Source organism: Poecilia reticulata, linkage group LG12 (genome assembly GCF_000633615.1).
Source record: "Poecilia reticulata strain Guanapo linkage group LG12, Guppy_female_1.0+MT, whole genome shotgun sequence".
NCBI classification, from domain to species: Eukaryota; Metazoa; Chordata; class Actinopteri; order Cyprinodontiformes; family Poeciliidae; genus Poecilia; species Poecilia reticulata.
In genome coordinates, this window is record NC_024342.1 from 25,365,750 (window position 1) to 25,384,744 (window position 18,995).

Here is an 18,995-nt window from a genome sequence, read left to right on the forward strand (position 1 = left end):
ACCGTGTCCCACAGCACCACTGAGCCAACACCGTGTCCCACAGCACCACTGAGCCAACACCGTGTCCCACAGCACCACTGAGCCAACACCGTGTCACTCAGCACCACTGAGCCAACGCCGTTGGCTCAGTGGTGCTGAGTGATTATCACTGTAGTGATTATGTTTGATTACAGCATAAAATCTACTCCTGATTTACTGCAGGTCAAAGTTTCAGTTTTCAGGTGGATGAATGGATGAACCTTTTTAACCAGGTGAATAAAATCAACCAATCAGCTGGTGGTTTCCACCCCGCAGCTCCCTTTGTCGCCCCTCCCCGCCCTGTTTCTGTGCAGCTGTTGGATGTAATCTGCCGAGCTCGGCGTCTTCTGCCCCGTCAGCAGATCGTCGCTCTGCTCTCTGCGCTTCCAGCGTCTCATTCAGCTCACAGCCTCTGTTTTTAACTTACATCGAACTGCTTCATCATGGCAGCAGGGGCAGAAATGGCCGCCGTGCCGTTGTGGCCTCCATCAGGGGAACACGCCGCGCTCTGCGATGATTCCTGACATGAGTTCATCCTCGGGGTTTCAGACGGTCGCCAGCTCAACTCGCAGCGTTTGGCTGCTGGTTCAAAACCAGAGGAAAAACGATTGATTCACCTCGACCCGGCGCTCTACGGAGGAAGATCCGGGAAATGAAGTGGAGGGAGCGGCGTTTTCTCCCCATGACATCAAATCGAGACGAGACGTTCCGATCAGAGGAAAACTGATCGGGAAAACAACGAGTCTGGAGTCGGAAAGCGTCAAACCTGGAAACCACTCAGCTTAGATTCCTGAGGGGGGATTTTTCCCTCAGATCTGGATTTATTTAAACCGGAACGAGGAGATTAATGCTGCGGCAAAGAAAATGTATGGAAAGCAGTAACAGATTTAAGTTTCACTCTGTTTGTTTTCCCAAAATGAGAAAAATTAAATGATTCTTCTTTAAAAGAGGAAAGTTTCTCTAATGAGCTTAAGAACGTTGCATCACGTACATCCTCCTGGTTTCTACACTGAATTTATCACACGTTGCAAAAATTTAGATTTTTAAACTTAATTTGGCAAATTTTGAGATATTTCACAACATTTGTGATTAAAAAAACCCATAAGAGTTTTAAACATTTTTAGACTGAAATTTTAAGCAAAAATATTATTTTTGTTATTTTCCCCTCAGGAAATTAGAAGAGTTTTAGTATTTTCAAGAATAGTTGGAGGTTCTACATTCCCAGTATGTCTCAGAATGGCCTAGTCAAAGTTAACACCCAAAGTCCAATTGAGAGCATTTTATGTTTACAGATTTTCTCCATCCAGTCCGACTGGACTTGGAAAATTTTAAACTGTCCTGATTTGAAACTGAATATTTAGCTTAATAACTAAATATGTAGTTTAGTAAATTCACTCTAAAAAGTGTTTTTTCGGCTGAAGTTCATCTTATGGACTTATTTACATTAATTTAACTTAATTCTTTTGCTTTTGCTACGATAACTTACTGTTTTGTGTTCATTTAACTCAAAGCTTACACTCTAAAAAGAAAATAGTTGAACCAACTTAATTTAAGTTTAACCAATTCAATATATTCTAATCATCCAACTCAATTTGTTAATTTTATCTAACAAATTTATTAAGTATGTTTAAGACAACAGATTGAAGTCACTCTTACTCAAATCATTTATTTTCTTTAATAAACATTTAAAATATCTTTGTCTTAATTCTACAGAAATGTAAACAAAAATGGAGTAGGGTCAGATGCTGTAGGATTTCTCTTGTTTTAGTTGTATTTACCCAGAATGCCCTGCGCTGTAGTCCACTTCCTGCCTTTGCAGCGGTCTCCAGTCCTCTTGGTGTTCACATACGCATTCAAACCGAACCAGAGTTCACTTMAACTAAAAGGTCGATGCTATTAGTTGTCTTTTTATTAGCTTCATTTGTCTTATGAGTTTGTAACAATAAACACCTCCGTCCATTTTTATTTTTATAAACAGTGTTGATGTTTGACATCAGTTTTCTTCTTACATGCATCCGGGTCACTTTGGGGTTGTAAACCGTTCACACAAAAGTCCAATTGTGGTCACATTTAATTAGTACCGTATTTTATGCATAGAATAGACGCTACAGTAGAGGCTGGAGTTACGCTATGCATCCACTAGATGGAGCTGCACTCAAGGGAATATCAACAAAACAGTCCGACTCCTGTTGGCGAGGAGAGCCTTCCTCGACCGGACGATGGCGACCCGTATCCGTTAGCGCTCAGCATGTTGGTGGAGAACGTGATGCTAAATGACCTGCAGACGACCTGATTCTAGACGGTCAGTAGGTAGATAGGTCAGTCAAACTTTATTAATAGATTACAAACCAGCGTTCTGACAACTATCCCAGCATGCACCACGCGCTTCTTCTTCTACGGGCGAAAATGAAGTTGGCGGCTGCTTACCGTAGCTGATAGACCTGTTGTGGCTCAATATTGGTCCATATATAAGGCGCACTGTTGGAAATTGAAGGTTTTTAGGTGCCTTATAGTGCAGAAAATACAGTAGTATGAAGGCCTTGCAAAACAACAAAAAAAGGATCACAAGGTAGCATAAAGACCTGAGGTGTAAACGTAGCAATGTTCAATATGGTCCACGATCCTGCTAGCTGTTCCTTAGAGTGGAAACAGCTAGCCAGAAGGTTTCAGAGTCCTGCCTGATGACTTGTCATCGTATTTGCGTTGATCCTTGTTAAACACAATCCCATCTTTAAGTACGTGCAGCCGGTTACAGCAGGGAGGAACGAGGAGGTCTGACACGGAGAGCGCAGGTGAAAAATTGAAGCCGACAGCAAAGGAGGCAGACCGGAGCGAGGAGCAACAAAACCGCGTGAGACGGCGTTTTCTTGGCAGAACTCCCCGAAGCGCTGCACATTCCCACAAGATTAATTCAAGCCACTTCTGTTTTTGTTATTCCAGTCTGCAAATTACCGCCAGATTACAGGGGGAGCAGCTGTACAGCCACTTCAACCCCCAGACCCAACCAAGACAAACATCACACTCTCCGGACGTTTTTCCACTTCGCAACCTGGCACTCAACGGCGAGATTAATGAAACAGATCAGACACCGCAATTACAACCACAAAGAAGTATTTATTAAACCTTTTTTTTTTTGTTTCTTTCAGTTAGTCATAGCTGCTCCAACACGTGTATTTACAAAGACATGGCCATGTTCTTGTAGAAAAGTCTGGTGAGAGACGGGACGTTAGAAGAGTTTAGACGGGGCTCGTTTAGGCACAAGGTTCAGTCACTACAGCGTTAAAACAAGTGTGCGGTTCTGTGCCACAGCCACGTCTTTCTGTGGTAGCAAAAAATGTTCCCACCGACAAAAACACACGTCAGATTATTAGATAAAGAAGAACAGATGATGAAAAACGAGGAGGAGGAGGTGGTAGGAGCTACAAGGTACCTAAATCAGGTGACGAAGAAGAAGAAGTCCATCAGGAAACGTTTTCACCGTCCATGTTGCAGATTTTCATAATAAAACATGAGTATTTGATGAAATCCAACCCATTGACTGGATTCTAAAACTGACAGACTATTAGGGCCATGCAAAGAAAATTTAAAATAACATTACGAGAGTAAAGTTATAATTTTAAGAGCATAAAATCAAAATGACACAAGGATAAAACTGTATACAGTGATAATATTACGATGTTCTTCTGGTAATAGAATTATTCTCGTAAAACTGCAGCTCTACTCTTGTAGTTTTATTTTTCCAGGAATGTCCCTGACACTCCGCCATAACAAACAGCTGAATGTGAAAACAGAACCATGAAGCCTGAAACAGAAACAGTTGGACAGACCCACCTACTTTCCACTCGGCGATCAATGATTGCAACGCGACCGTACTGCATGTCTGATACGAGCTATCTGGACAAACATATCTACAGATACGAGGCCGTTTGTTTTTCTTGTTTTATACAAAAGACATACAAAATGAAAGTCGGCGGCAAGTTCGGTATCAAACTTGTTCATAATGCGTCGACTGAGTCGTCCTTAAAAAGAGGTGCTGAGAGACACAGAGTGGGTTACAACAGACTAAACCGTTGGGATACACAGTATCCAGGAAAAGATCCGACTGGTATTTGTCACTGTAGGCCGACGGGAGGCGATCATTTAACCCGAGATGTGTTTATAATGTTAAGTCTCAACAGGAAAAGTCACTCAACCATTTCACCTCTTTGACTCCATTTTTTTTGTTTTTGAGCTATTCATGACATCAGTTTATGAATTAAATGATTATGTTTTGTCTTTTCAAGTGAATACCACAGTGGTCTGGTTTCACCCTTGGGTTTAAATTCAGTCCAAACAGAAATACAACTGTGAGGAAGAGAGAAAAAAATATATAAAATCTAGAAAAAGGTCGCTGACGGATGAAGGCGATAATTCTACCCAGTTAAAACAAACAAAATCAGCTCCAAATGTCGTATGCTGAAGGGCATTAGCAAAGAGATCTTGAATTACATTTTAAATTGGAACTCCAGCGGTTTTACTCATCAGTTTCAGTTTACCAAACATTATGAATGTTTTGATTTACTAGTTAAAAAAAAAAAAAGAAGGCAGGGTTTTATGAAATGTTTGAGTTTTTGAGCAGTAGTGTTTCACCGTTTGGGAATTGGCAAAATTAAAAGATATAAATTAAATGTAAAATGTTTCTACAATGGGTTTGTGTTCAACTGTTGTCTTCTTTGGACTAGAAAGCTGGTAAATGTTATTTCAGATAAGAGAATCAAGGAGAAATTCTCATTGAGGCACTCGAGCTAAGCTACTCAGAGCTGGGCTAACAACCATCATAGTCTAGCTAACAGCTACTTAGAGTTGAGCTGATAGCATATCTTGATAGGAGCTAGCTAAACTATTGCTAGCAGCTACATAAAGTCAAACTAATTGTCAACATCAAGCTAATAGCAAATCAAATTGGGGTAGTCAAGTTCAGATATAACCAGGCTCGAAGCTAATCAGCGTTGGGCTAACATCCACCAAAATCTAGCTAACAACTACTTAGAGTTGCGCTAATACTCTTGATGGGGCTAGTTAAAATAATGCTAACAGATACTTAATGCTAAGCTTATTTCTGCTCAAGTTTGTCAACATCAAGCTAATAGCAAATCAAAGTTAAGCTAACATCAGTATAGCTAACTACTTAAAGAAAGTGTCAAATTAATAGTTTTTTAAAGTCAAGTTGACAACTACTTGGAGTCTAACTAAAAGCTATTCAACAGCTAGCCAAACATATACATACTCAAGCTAACAGTAAACTTACAGCTAGTGACAGTTTAGTTTTTAGCTTCACTCAATTTAAGTAACCAGTTTAGCTAAGCAGAGCTAATTGAAAGCTCCTAAATTTATCGGATCAGAGCTATTTGTGGTTCCACTTTTTAAAAAAGAAATATATATAGCAAGAATAAGTGATTATGAAATTGAATATGAAAACCATTTTTTACTTTGACAAAAGTGAAAAATGAAAGTTTAGATGTTAGCTTGACTCCTCAATGGGAATTTCTCTGATTCTCTAAATAATACAAAAACTGAGCTTCACAAAGGACATTTCTCAAAACTTTTATAGAAACAATTTTCACTTAAAATTAGGATAAAAAAGTTTATTTTGCTATTTTGTAAAAGTTTGTAAGAGTTCAAAAATGTTATAATTCTAACAAGACTTGTAATTATTACATATCTTACACTTATATGATACATAATTACATTCTCGTAAAAATTATTCTGACATCTCAATTTTTTTTTATTAAAGCTTCTCTTTTAATATTTTTAAAAATGTATTCTGAAAACTTAAATTGTATTTTTTTAATGCAAAGTTTAATAAATTCACACTTAATTCAGTAACAAAATAATTTTCTTAAAATGTGTTAATTAAAACATATGCTAACCTTAATTAAAATTCCCCAGTGACTCATTACGTTTTTGATTATTTGACTTTCAGTGTAAATCCTGATTATTTTTTGAACTTTCTGGAGAAAGCAGCCAACACGAGGCTTTGTGCTTTCCCAGCTGACTGAATATGAATGGAGCGTAGCATTGAAACCATCTCCACGCGTTTTATAGTCCCCCGTTTCCCCCTTACTGGTGGAGGCTCAGGTTGCATCGACCACACTCTGTGTTTTCCTTCTTCTCTGGGGGTCAATTTTTCATTCCAGAAATAACCGCTACGCAGGGGTACATGGTGTATTTTCTGTTCAGACGACACGTTACCCAGGATCAAACACAGAAACTGAATCACTCAGCCGGCAACCCAACTCTGCTGCCTGCGCTGTAAATTGTTTTTGCCGTTTCACTGATAAATCTCACCCAATACGGAGCCCAGGTTGTGCCAGATTGTAAAAATGAAAACATATTTTTGTAGGGGGTGCCAATATTTGTGGGAAGTATATTTTGAAGATATTAACATACACTGCAAAAACACAAAATCTTACCAAGTATTTTTGATCCTATTACATGGGAAAATGTGTATAAGTGAAATTGTCTCCCAATAGAACTAGCACTTTTTCATCTAAGGAATTGTTTACTTAAGCAATCTCATATCTTGCTGAAAAGTTAATTTTGTCTTATCTTAAATATTCTAGAAACTAGACCAAAATTAAGATTTTATGTTTTTGCAGTGTATGAACAGCTCTCTATATTTGTTGACGAAAAAAATAACAATATAGAAAATCCATCAGCAAAAACAATTATGGTTTTGGAAATCAGGTAACATTTTATTTATTCAATTAGTTTAATAATTAAGGGCAATAATAATAATTTGGTTCCAATTATTTAGATTTTTTTTGTAAATGAATAATTTTTTAAAATCCCAACTAAAGATTTTCACTCCAATTTATTGATTTATGCATCTTAACCAGAAGTGCCAATTATTTTAGACAGTGTTTGGATGTGTGAATTATTTCAAATATATGGACATTCAAAGCTAATGAAACTTCTAAACTTCAGTGAATATATATTTTACATAAGTAAATCTGTCCAAACTGCTTACTAAAGCAATCTGCTTTAAGACCTGACCTGATTTTCCCCACTTTTAAAATCACTTCAACATCTGGCACTAACTGAGTTCCATATTTTTTTTTACTTGCCTAAGGGAATTTTCCTGAAATTGTTTGTCAGAAAAATTAAGAATGCCAAAACCTGTGCCACCAATTATTTATATTACAAAAACATTAACATTGATTATTTTATCCAAGACTCAAAAAATGTGCCAAAATTAAAAGCTTGAGGTTTCAGAAATGTTCAAGCTGGAGTTGTGCTAGTGCAAAAATAGATTAATTTAAAAAACATTTTTTCAACTCTACTCGTGTTGCTAATAATTGTGGAGAGGAGTGTATATGTGATTTATTTTAAAGATATTAAACTTTTAAGTTTGAATTCGTGAAACATCAATAGTTGTTTGTAGAGGGAATAATAAAAATATAAAATCCATACGTGAAAATATTTAAACGGCTTACTGGGAGCTTACTATAACTTTAATTTTCTCTTGGCACTAACCAGGTAACATATTCCTTATTCAAGGTGAATTTCTCACATTATTTTTTTATAGAGCGGCACCAACAATTTAGAAAAACATTTATTTCTTATTTCTTTATGAGTTTTCTACTGAGATCATCCAACCAAATTATAGGTAGAAATTATTCTACTGAAATTGTGAATTGTTTTATCTATTAAACATTTCGAGGAGTGTTAAGTTGGGTGCTTGGTGTGGGGTCTATTTTAAAAATATTAAATTGTGAAAGCAAAATAAGCAATTTACCAATAGTTTAAACTATTTCCCCACCTTCATCCTTTTTGTTTCTTTTTTTGGCAATTGGCCCTTGCTGAGTTCCGTACTTTTGTATTAATCAAGGGGAATTTCCCTCTAGATTGGCATAAAAAGCTGTTCTTTTTATTGATCTCATGTTCGGCACGGATACATCCCTGAATTTTAAATTTGCCTGTATTTACAGTAGCGGTGTAAATAGTGATCCACGAAAACAAGAGTGTAACAGCAAAACTACGTTCGTGACATTCATCAGTGGCAAATTCAAAACACAAATACTCGATTTCTACACCCTGATGCACACCAGTCTCTTCTTCTTTTCCTAAACTTTTGTTAAAAACAACTAGATCCATCACATGTGATCATTCCAAAACGGACACAAACTCTTATTTTTTTCCCTTTTTTGTTTTTCCAAACGTAAGTGTAGTATGAGCCAACATCCTGTGATGGGTTTTTGTTTTTATTACCGTTCTAACTGCACTTGCAGACTAAACCAGAACAGAAAAAAAGCACAATAAATAGGAAAATAACATTTTGCCTGGTAAAACTCCTTGTCCAGGCAAAATGGTCAAGGAGTCCACCATTTTGCCTGGACTCCGTTCAAATACTTTACTGTACACCCGTGTTGGCTGCTACAATTACATGGTAAATAAAATAAAAAAAAATAAAAAAACGACAAATAAATGCATTAATTGATCATTAAATTGATTCTGTCCAAACACTAAGAGATGAGTGCTTCCTTAATATTTTTTCTAACGGCTCCACAGTCCGTGACGATGTGTCCTTTCTAACCTGAGAGGAAGGTTAAGTCATCACAGCAGCAGCGTCCGCCATTGTTCCTCCCGCAGCGAAGTGACACGTAGTTCCCAAAAAAAAAAAAAAAAAAACCACAAGAAAGGGGAGGGAAAAAAAATGTCTGTAAACTTTTTTCAGGATCCTGCTGTGCTTCGTTGCTACTCGAGCTAATTAGTGTCGCGTTTGTGTAGACGGACGGTGTCCCGAGAGGGAACGTTTTAAAAATAACGGTGAAAGTATCGGCGTGCTGTGGATTACAGCGAGGCTCTTCCGCCGCGAAGAGTCACAAAGTCGACGAAAACAAGCAAAAGGCTTCGCTTGTCGAAGTCTCTTCCCCTGTCAAACAGAGAGATTCTCCTCTGTTATTTTTAAATTTCTTTAAAAAGTGCTCCTTAAAGAGGGAGGTGTAGAGCGGCGAGCTGTGGTCCAACCAGGACAGTCCTTTCCCCGGTGAGGAGCCTCGGCCGCTATAAAGACAAAATGGCTGCCAGGAGCATCAGGGCAGAGCTGAGCAGCAGGATGGAAAACCGCCGCCGACCGGCAGAGTTCACGTCCTGCCTGGCTGGTTCCGGCGACTCGTGATTGATTCCATCTGAAGAGAGGATAAAAGGGACATTTTTAATTTAAACCTGGCTTGTTTTTTACTGGTTTACTTGAGTTTTAACCGTCACTACGTTCAACTAAAACACAATTATACAGCAAATGCTGACATTTTGTCTCCCTGTTAAGAGTTTTCTGATGTTTGGGCCTTTACAGACACTAGGAAAAATACATTTTAACATGTTTTATTTGGACTTTATGTGACTACAATAATGTTTTAGCTATACTGTAGATAGAAAAAGAGGAGTAAAGTCACAATCGTGAAAATAAAGTATTTTAGTCTGAGGAAAAACATGATGACACTATGCTTTATTCTTATATTTGGGGCCATTGTAGATAGTTTTCTGGTGGAAATTTACTCCTTTCTTTTCTAAGAAATTTTGAGATTAATCACAGAAAATGTCTACATTTCAGAATGATATTTTCCTGAAAACATTTGACTTTGTTTGGTTTTGTTATTCCCAGAATATCTCTGAGATTAATCTGAAAATTTCAGATTTTTTTTTGTGTTTTTGGGGACTTTTCAAACTCAGAAATATCCTTGTTTTTTCTAGAAATGTTCTGAGATTATTCTCAAAATGTCGCCATAGAAAGAAAAGAAGCAAATTTCCTCACAGAAAATGTAAAAAAAAATTTTTGCAGCAATTTTTTGACTTTTCAAACTCAGAAATTTTTGTGTTTTTACAATAATATTCCTGAGATTAATCTTGAAATATGTTTTTTTTTTCCACCAATTTTTCAATGATATTTTGAGAATAAAGTTGTATTATAATGGCTTTATTGCCATAACATTATGACTATTTTCTTATTTTTGACTTTTTTTTTGTCTTTAATTCTGCCAAACTGGTAAAAAACGCACATTTAACCATCCAAATCCAGTCAGTATTGTCAGTAAACTCTCACTAACCTCTGGGTTCAAGTGAGTTGTGACTGTTCTCGTCAAATTCGACTCCTTCCTGCGAGCTCCCAGAGTTTTTCACACAATTGTCTTGAGAAAACAAAGAGGAAAGAAAGAGAGATTTGAAGATTAGATACGTCAATCGTCACAGCAGCCAGATCACAAGCCGAATTAAAGCGAAGAAACTCCAAACAGAATGGGAAATCTGGTGATAGACACAACAAACGTGCTGCTCACTTTGGGGCCTGACGAAGACCTTGAGCCGAAGGCAGCTYCTCCTTCCTCTGACGTCGGTGATGGAGGCTGCAGAAAACGAGACAACGTGTCAGACCAGAACACTTCAGACACATTACCTTCACTGCTACGTGTTAAAGGATCCCCTGTGAACTAATCTGCGGCGGTGTGAGCATGGGAAATGCCATTAAAATGTCAGTCTAAATGTCACCGTCATTACTGCACTTGAACCTAATTCGACAAAAGGCATAATGAACAATGAGTGATATAATAAAATGAAGGTTTTTCAGCCTCTGAGGCATCAGCACTGTACTCTCAGAGTAATTTCCAGCTGAGCCCATTATCCTGATTGTTACTCTTTGACTCCTCGAATCAGTTTATATTTAAAACAGTCATTTTTTAATTAAACGCATGTAAAATAAATTCAGTTGGGCAGTAGCATCATCTATTTACCCAGTATAAATCAATGTGAGGAAATACTGCTTACAGCATCTTTTAATACTTTCTATGTTCTCTTTTTGTGAATAATGTGTCTGTATTGGGGGCTGTGTAATTCACAGTGTTCTGCTGCACCAGAACAAGAAATGTAACTTTTGCTGGGATGTTTATCTAATTAGGAGAATTAAAGTCATAATTAGTAGCCTAAAAGTGATAAATACCAGAATAAATGTCAGAACCACGACTGATTTTTCTAAATTTATGGAGAAAGTTGATGCTTCTGCAGTCACGGAGCTGTATTGACATTGTACTGGGAGTCATATTTAAAACATCATGTTTTTGAAAGTTTCCTAAACTCTACCAGGCTCACATTTTGTGACATTTCCCACTTTTTATGCTACAGAATGTCATGTAAAAGTACCAGAATACCAAAATGCATATGATAGCTTAACAAAGCCCCAGATTTGAAGGGCTTAACGCTGGAAACCCTCTTTCATAAGATCTCTTCACTCACTAAACCTACTTTTAGTCAAAAACAGGAAGAATGGACAATCCGACAAGGTCGATGGTTTCTTCATTAGAGGTATTCCACACTTATCCATGTTTTTAAAACCCGACTGAAGAGCTTCATGGCGCTGTCGGAGCTCGCCGCTCGCCCTGATGTGAGTGTTTCAGCCTCCATATTTTATGTCAATGTCACCCTCATATTTCCAAGTCTAATTTGGCCTGGGGCAGCCATTTCTGCTGCTGTGTGGCACGGCGTTACGCTCACCTGCAGAATCTCATTTCCTGTGTTTCCTGATTGTGAAAGGCAGAGATTAAAACCCTTTCTTCTGAATTCATTTCCAAGTAGCTTGTGCTCTTGTCAACAGTGTTGTTAACGTGAACTTATCCTCTGTCGGCTCTTTCAGTGCCAACGCAGACGTGTTACAATAACATGACCTCTTAACATTTTCTGCAAGTCAACAGGGGAGGTGGGCAGAGTAGCAGTGGCAGATTGTACTGAAGTAAAATTAGAAAAGGTATTTGGCAAAAAGGTTTACTCAAGTACTGACTAATGGATGAACTTATCAGTCATTTGATAATTAAACATAACACAATCAGGCAGACCAAATTATAAAGTCGAGTGGAAATTTTGGTATTTTAAAGACCAAAGTGAGAATAATTTGTATAAACCCTTTGCAGAGTGACGTCCTGCATCATAGCTGACGATGACTAGCATTGGTTTTAGCTGTTAAGTTGTCGATATAACATGCAAAATCTTAATATGTACACCTGACATATGAAGAAAACGTGATATGAATAGTCAACACCATCACAACTAGACAACAAGGTCAAGAAAAGGTCTTAATTAGGAAAAACTAGTGAGGCAGAGGGAAGCAGTTCAGCTATGCTAGCTTGACTATGACAACCTTAACATGTAGATGTGATGTGGAATTGGGTGTGTTATGTTCAATTAAAGTATAAATAAAAAGGGCGACCTCAACACCATCAGTAGAACACAGCAGTAAATTAACAATACCTACATCTCCAGGTGTCATTTAAGAGTCGCGATACTTCGTAATAAAATTACTCAAGTAAAAGTAAAAAGTACTCCAAAAGTATTTTTTTTCCCCAAAAAAAGTTACTCAAGTAAATATAACTAGTTACTACTGAGCTCTGGTCAAGAGTCTGAGTCTCCACTGATCTGTTACCAGACAACCTTTGAGGATTCTGGGTATTTTAGCGTTTGTACGTGCGTGTATGCCACATATGTGCATCTGTTGGTAAACGTGTCTGCGGTTTGTCCGTGATGGATTCTCGCCAGCGGTAAATTCCTGAAAGAGGCAAACTGTGTCAGGGTTTCCACCGACTCGGCTCTTATTTCAAAAGACACTTTATTATCAGACGTGGAGTGAGGAGAGACAAAAATCCTCGCTAAGCGTCGACACGAGAGGAATATTGGCCGGGAAGGAAATGAACGAGAGAAGCGCTGTCAGTCACAGCAGGGATCGAGTTTCTCCTCTGGATCAAAACCTGACCGAACTAAACTGTCTCTTTCTTTTAAAGGCGCTCTCTCATCCAGGATTCCCTGGCTGTCTGTTAGGGAATCTCCTGTAAAAACGGAAAATCAGTCAATTCTTCCTGTCTCCTATAAAATACAGGATGAGCTCTGGAGAGTAGATTCTGCTACAAATAAATACGTTTATTTTAACTTTTGGTCTATTTTCTAATACAGATGGCTTTATACACTTGAAATAAGACAAAACAAACTTAAACTAACTTTTCATCTTGTTTTAAATCAATACTTTCATAAAATTGATGAAAAAATATTATCTCAATTGTCAGATTAATTCACAAATAACAGATAAAATGTCTTGTTAAAAGTGTAATAATCTGCCAGTGGCACTAGTACTTTTTCATCGATGCAATTTGTTATATATGACACAATGGGTTTTGTATATATACACATACATCATATAGCTTGGAGTACGTTTTTTAATTAATATTTTTTTTTATTGAGCCCCGATAAGATATTTATAGCTTTGCCAACTTGTTGCTAGATGCTAGCATTAGCAAATAGAGCAAAGTTAATAATGGAAAATAGTATAATATATTAGAAAAGTCAGAAAAAAATTAAAGTAGCAAAGGAAAGGGAAGTAGCTCAGTTTTGCTAGCTTGACTTTGACAACCTTAACATGTAGATGTGCTGCTGACTCCAACAGTTCGTCAGCAAAGCAGATACATAATTAACTAATCAACCACTGCTGAGTTCAGATGATCACTCACTAATAAACATCAAGCCTGAAAACGTAAAACTGACAGACTGAATGTTCTGTTGTTCTTTGCATTTGGGTATTTCTTGGCGTTGAATCCTGACACGCTTAGTGGAGCTGTTGTCAGTCAGTTGCTACGGCAACAGGTCAGCTTGTAGTGAGAAAAAGGAAGAATAGGAGCGGTGAATGTTTTTTTTCTGCATTGTTTTTCCCTTCGCTGTGGCGCTAAATAACAGCTACATCTCCAGGTTTCATTTTGTAAACGGAAATGTTCGACTACGGTAAAACAATCGTCTCTTTGCCCTGCAGCCTTCTGCACCTGTGTGTGAAATTTCCGGATGTGTCGATAAAATGCAACGTGTCTGTACCGGTTGCCACGGTAACAGGCTTTACCTCGTAATGCTAATTAATTCAGTGTTGATACAGTCTTCAGGTGGAGCGTATGTCGTCTGTTGAAACTGCAACACACCAAGGTTGTTATTAAGCTTGGAAATAAACGGTTTGTAAAATTAGACGATGAAACAAAAAATAATCAAATGCAGATTTAAATCCTGAGTAGGTTTTTATGTTCACAGTTTTAGCTTCATTAGCAGATCGTTTTCTGTTTTTCTAATCATTGTTATTCCCGTGTTTCCCACCTCTCCGCCCTCCCCTCCCGGATTCCAACACTCTCACACGCCATCCGACCGTCTCTCCTCTTCCTCCTCTCTCACGTCTGCCTCCGAGGTCAGAGTCTGGCTTTTCTGTCCTCCAGCGACGCGGCCTGTAACTCCAGCTCTGCCTGCAACTCTACACCGCGCTGCCGGTCGGGTCATTCGTGTTGCCGCCCCTCTCCATCACGGCGGCATGAAATTCCTGGTCACGCATTTCTACATGTTCAGTCATGTGCTGTCGCGCCTTATCGCGGATCAGAAGACAGGATTTGGTGACTGTGGGGTGAATTAGAACGGATCCTGATATAAACACCGGGTTTTTCTCCTTGTGATGATCAGGTTATCTCGGAGAACAAAGCCTTTTGTGTGTGTGGGATTCGTCATTATCGATGTAGATCTGCGGCGACTGTACAGAGCCGCCGTTTGAAGCACAAAGGCTTTGCAGGGAGACAGTCATCGCTCTCACACAGGGAGAGCCAGACTCTCAACTGTCTCCTCTGAAAATTGGATTTCTATCCCCTGAGATTAGGATCAGGCTTCCCCAGCTCCACTGCGGCTCTCTTAGAAAAACACCAGACCACAAGKAGCTCATAGCTCACCGCTYGTTGTCATCCCGCTGACCTTTGACCTCCATGGACGGGCCGTAACGCTGAACCCACACCGGGTCGGGGTTCCCCCAGGTGTCTGTCTGGCAACATGAAGACCCATCCCGTCTTCCTGATGAGCAAATGAGCCTCACAGAGCACAAAGAGGCGCCTGTGTTCACTGAGACGTATTGTTTGTGTTTAGACAATGGTCAACAGGCAGTTTGACACGACTGCAGTGCCTTGGAAAGTAACCTTAACAGGCATTTGTTGTAGGGAAGCTAAATTTCTGTTAACGCTTTTATTCAGTGTTAGAACTGAATCAGAGCTTCAGGATTATCAGGTGTTTTCCCAACTGATAGTCCAGTATTTTCAGTTCGATTGGGGACTAAAATTGTGATATTGGTTACATTTTCAGTCTTTTTCTCAGTGAGTCAAACAAACCAAAACCTTTGAAAATCTTGTTCCCCTCCTCGCCTGTGGGGGCGCCACAGAAAGAACTACTGAAAAAAACAACATGAAAACCTTTGAAGACACTGAATGCAACTTCCTTCTTCAGAAGATGTGAACACTGACAGAGTGGCGTCAGATTTTAGCATTTGTAGGATTTATCTTTCGTCTTTAGTGTAGTAGAAGTAAGAAATGCTGCCACCTGCAGGTGGGAGTCAGCATCCCTTAAGCCCAATGTTTTTCAATTTTTGTCAAATAAACTCGAAAAAAATTGATCTACGTGAAAAACATTTGTAGAATTGTTGATTTTTGCAATCATGTAATCACAAAAGATTGAAGGATTAATGGAAGATATGTAAACAAAGTAGTAACACGCACAGATCTGCCAGCGCCGCCATCTTGGTATTATGCTCACTGTTGTCAATGCATGCTTGGTTCCTCAACAAGGCACCGACATTTGAAGGCGCCCAAACCTTTCTGCAGAAACGCGCTATCAGAGGAACTGGCTCTCATCCCAACCTTCCCAATCTCTTGGCAAACGCCTTACATTGTACGCTGAAAGTAAAGGCGGACATCTGTTGACTTTGACTGGATTTCCACAATTGTGTAATCACGAAGAAAAACAAAGTGGTAACACGCATACGTCTGCTACTACGCCCACAGTTGACGACATATGGTTGGTTTTCCACACTGGTGGAAACAGGTGTCAAGTCTCAAAGTTGTGTCAACATTTTGGACACAAAATGTTGACACAACTCTTGCTTTGGGGAAACAAGTACCAGGAAAAACCAACTGGCAGTACCTGAAAGGTCCCTTGAGAGAAACGGTCATAGGCTCCGGGACCAAATCCAGAAAACACATGTAGACCGGACAACCAACCCTCTGCTACTCTTTCTCCCGACTGAGCCAGAACAAGGACAGAGTCCGCACCGCTCCCAATGAATCAGAGGTTTGGCATCCGGATGGAGCCTCCTTTCCAACATCCTACACTTTCCCTTTGGAGATGGGAAGTACAATCTGTGGTTAGCTGGTGGAGACTCTCCAATCAAGCCCTGCATGCAGCTTAAAACAGGTGTCAATCACAACAAAGACTCGATGATGTCCATAACTTGGTGATATAATCCAAAAGGGACGCTGCTTGTGTCGCCAAAGCCTTTAAGAACACAACCGTCCAAACGTTTCCTTGTTTCCGTGAAAAGGAACAAAGGGAAACTTGGATGTTACATTAGCCACCCCCCATGATGGCAGGACTGTATGTTCCGACATTTTCCCAGAGGTGTTTTCTCCTCGTTTGTCATCTCTTCCTGCGCTCACTAAAGATAAAACAAAGATCTTACAGATGAGTCACACATCTGAGTCAGCGCCCAAAAACCGCCCAAAGGCACACGGACTGTCTCTGGGTCGCTCTCGCTCCTTAGACGATCAATCACCATCAAAGACAAAACGGGCCTCGCCTTCACAGAACTCAGAGCCAGTTGGACAAATAAAGCTGAATTTGGAAAGCCATGAATTGACTTATTGACTTCCAAGGAATTACGGCAACATCAACAATTCCCTGGAATGAGTCTAACGAGACCACAGCCTCTCTAAACAATGCAGCCTTACAGGCGACTCTTGGGGATGTTTTATCTCCAAACATTGATCAAAAGAGCAAAACAACTTATAAAACACCTTCACTGACCGTAAACTAGGGCTGGACAATGGGGCTTAAACATAAAATCCACTGATTTTTATTCCAGATTTAATTTATGATTCCTTTTGTGAGTTTTATGGCAGACTATTAGGGCCAGAATGATATTTTTTTTGTTTAATTACAAGAATATAGTCATATTATCACAATAAAGATGGTTTTACCAGAAAAACATCATAAAATTAAGAGAAAAATGTGTTTTTTAGAGTGATCTAAGGCCAAAACCTCACCAAAGTATAACTTCACAGGATGCTCAACATTCCTCATTTTATTCTGCTGGGTGATAAATTGTCCCAGTAATTATGGCGATAAACAATAACATTGTTGTTTTGAGACCATTTTAAGGAGATATAATGGTGACGGCGTTATAATAGTAATGCAAGAACAGATTCTCCAAGACCATTAAATTTTAAACCCTACAGAACATTAAACATTGGAACTGGAAGGCTTTTAAATATTCGTAATAAATAAACAACACAACAGAAACAACAAATAAAGTGAATATTGAACTCAGTAAACAAAACTGTCCTTTAAAAAATTAGCTAGTTGAACCAGACTGAAGACTTTTATCATCCAGTTTTTGGTAGAAAAGGAGATACACTGCAAAAACACAAAACCTGACCAAGTATTTTTAGTCTAGTTTTTAGTGCAAATTCCTTTGTTCACTTGAAATAAAACAAATCCAACTTTTCAGGCAGTTATTCCCTAATATTTATAAAAATGTGCTGATTATTTAATTTATAACATGTTATAAGTGAAATAATCTGTCAATAGAACTGGCACTTTTTTTTGTCAATATTAAGGAATTATTTACTTAAAACAAACTTGCTGAAAAGTAACTTTTAAGTTGTTTTTTTCTTATTTTAAATGTAGCAGGATATTTGCACTAGAAAATAGACTAAAAATACTTGGTAAGATTTAATGTTTTTGCAGTGCACATGGAAACCAAAACATTTTATTTGTGATTAATTGCGACAGACTTTGCTGTCCTCATAAAGTTACTGCTTCACTTTCCTAACATTACGATCATATTTTGGTAATGTTGCTTTATTCTCACAGTATTTTCTGTAATGTTACGACTTTATATTTGTATTTAAAACATTTTACAGACTCGCTCTGGTCCTAGTAGCTTGTTTTATACTTGACCTGAATTAAAAATCCAAACAAATAGAAGCTGTGAAACAGACAAGTTTTCCATAATCTCCAAAAGTGTAATTTTACTCATTGATAAAATTGAATTTATCGCTCTAATACTCTAATTTTAGCAGACGCCTACGAAGCTTCAGCAGGACAGCAGGGGGTGCATGGATATAAAAACAACCTCCTCCTCCTCAGAGTGTCTGGTTATCCCTGTTTTCCTCTGCGCTCTGGTGCCAAAACATGGCTGACTCGCTCCACTTTATTACTGGTTCCTGTTAAAACCCTTGAAGTCTCAGTCTGACCTCAGATGTCAGCCAAATATCTCCAAACCCACCACTGTGTCTTGTTTAGCCCAGCGCTTCTCTCCCTGCAGGGCGCTGACTTCACTTATGAAAACACGACTTCCCCGCTGCCTGTTTGGGTGAGTCTTCTCAGGAGGAGCAGAAAGCTGAGCTGATTTCAACTATATCAGTCTCCTGATGTATGGAAGGCTAAACGAGACAAAATTAAACTGATGATTTTGATGGTTGACTAATATAAATTGATGGTGATTAATTATTTGTATTGCATATGATTTGCATTTTAATGTTTTAGTGACCTATTTAGACATTTAAACATTTATTTATTAAATTAATGATTTAAATTTGTCCCTTGTAACTCTCCATAGTTTAAAGTTTTGGTTTTGTTGTGAATTTTGAGTATTGCTCCAAACTGCCACCCAGAACGAAGGCGTAGCTGCACAGAGCTCCAGTTTCTAACTCGAGCTGTTTGTCACTTTAAAAATCAATTCATTATCATCCAGTTTGATTTTATGTTAGCTGCTACTAATGGTGTTAGCTTCTGCTACTAGAGTTAGCTTCTGCGAATTGTGTTACACACTAGCGGAACAAGTCAGCGTTGGGCCGGGGGGCGGGGCCCCTAACGAATCACCGGGCCCCTTACGTCCATCGACTGCG

General features: G+C 38.7%; 1 protein-coding gene across 1 annotated transcript in view; it reads right to left on the reverse strand.

Annotated features, from left to right (window-relative positions):
* Positions 1–7,786: 7,786 nt before the first annotated feature.
* Positions 7,787–18,995, reverse strand: part of LOC103474014 (ephrin-A5b-like) — an 88,306-nt gene continuing 77,097 nt past the window's right edge. Inside the window, exons 3-5 of the mRNA XM_008424718.2 lie at positions 10,332–10,397; positions 10,104–10,184; positions 7,787–9,188 (exon numbers count right to left, since the gene is read on the reverse strand). Coding sequence (XP_008422940.1) covers positions 9,064–9,188; positions 10,104–10,184; positions 10,332–10,397 — 272 coding nt within the window. The 3' untranslated portion in view covers positions 7,787–9,063. The remainder of the gene's footprint in view (positions 9,189–10,103; positions 10,185–10,331; positions 10,398–18,995) is intronic.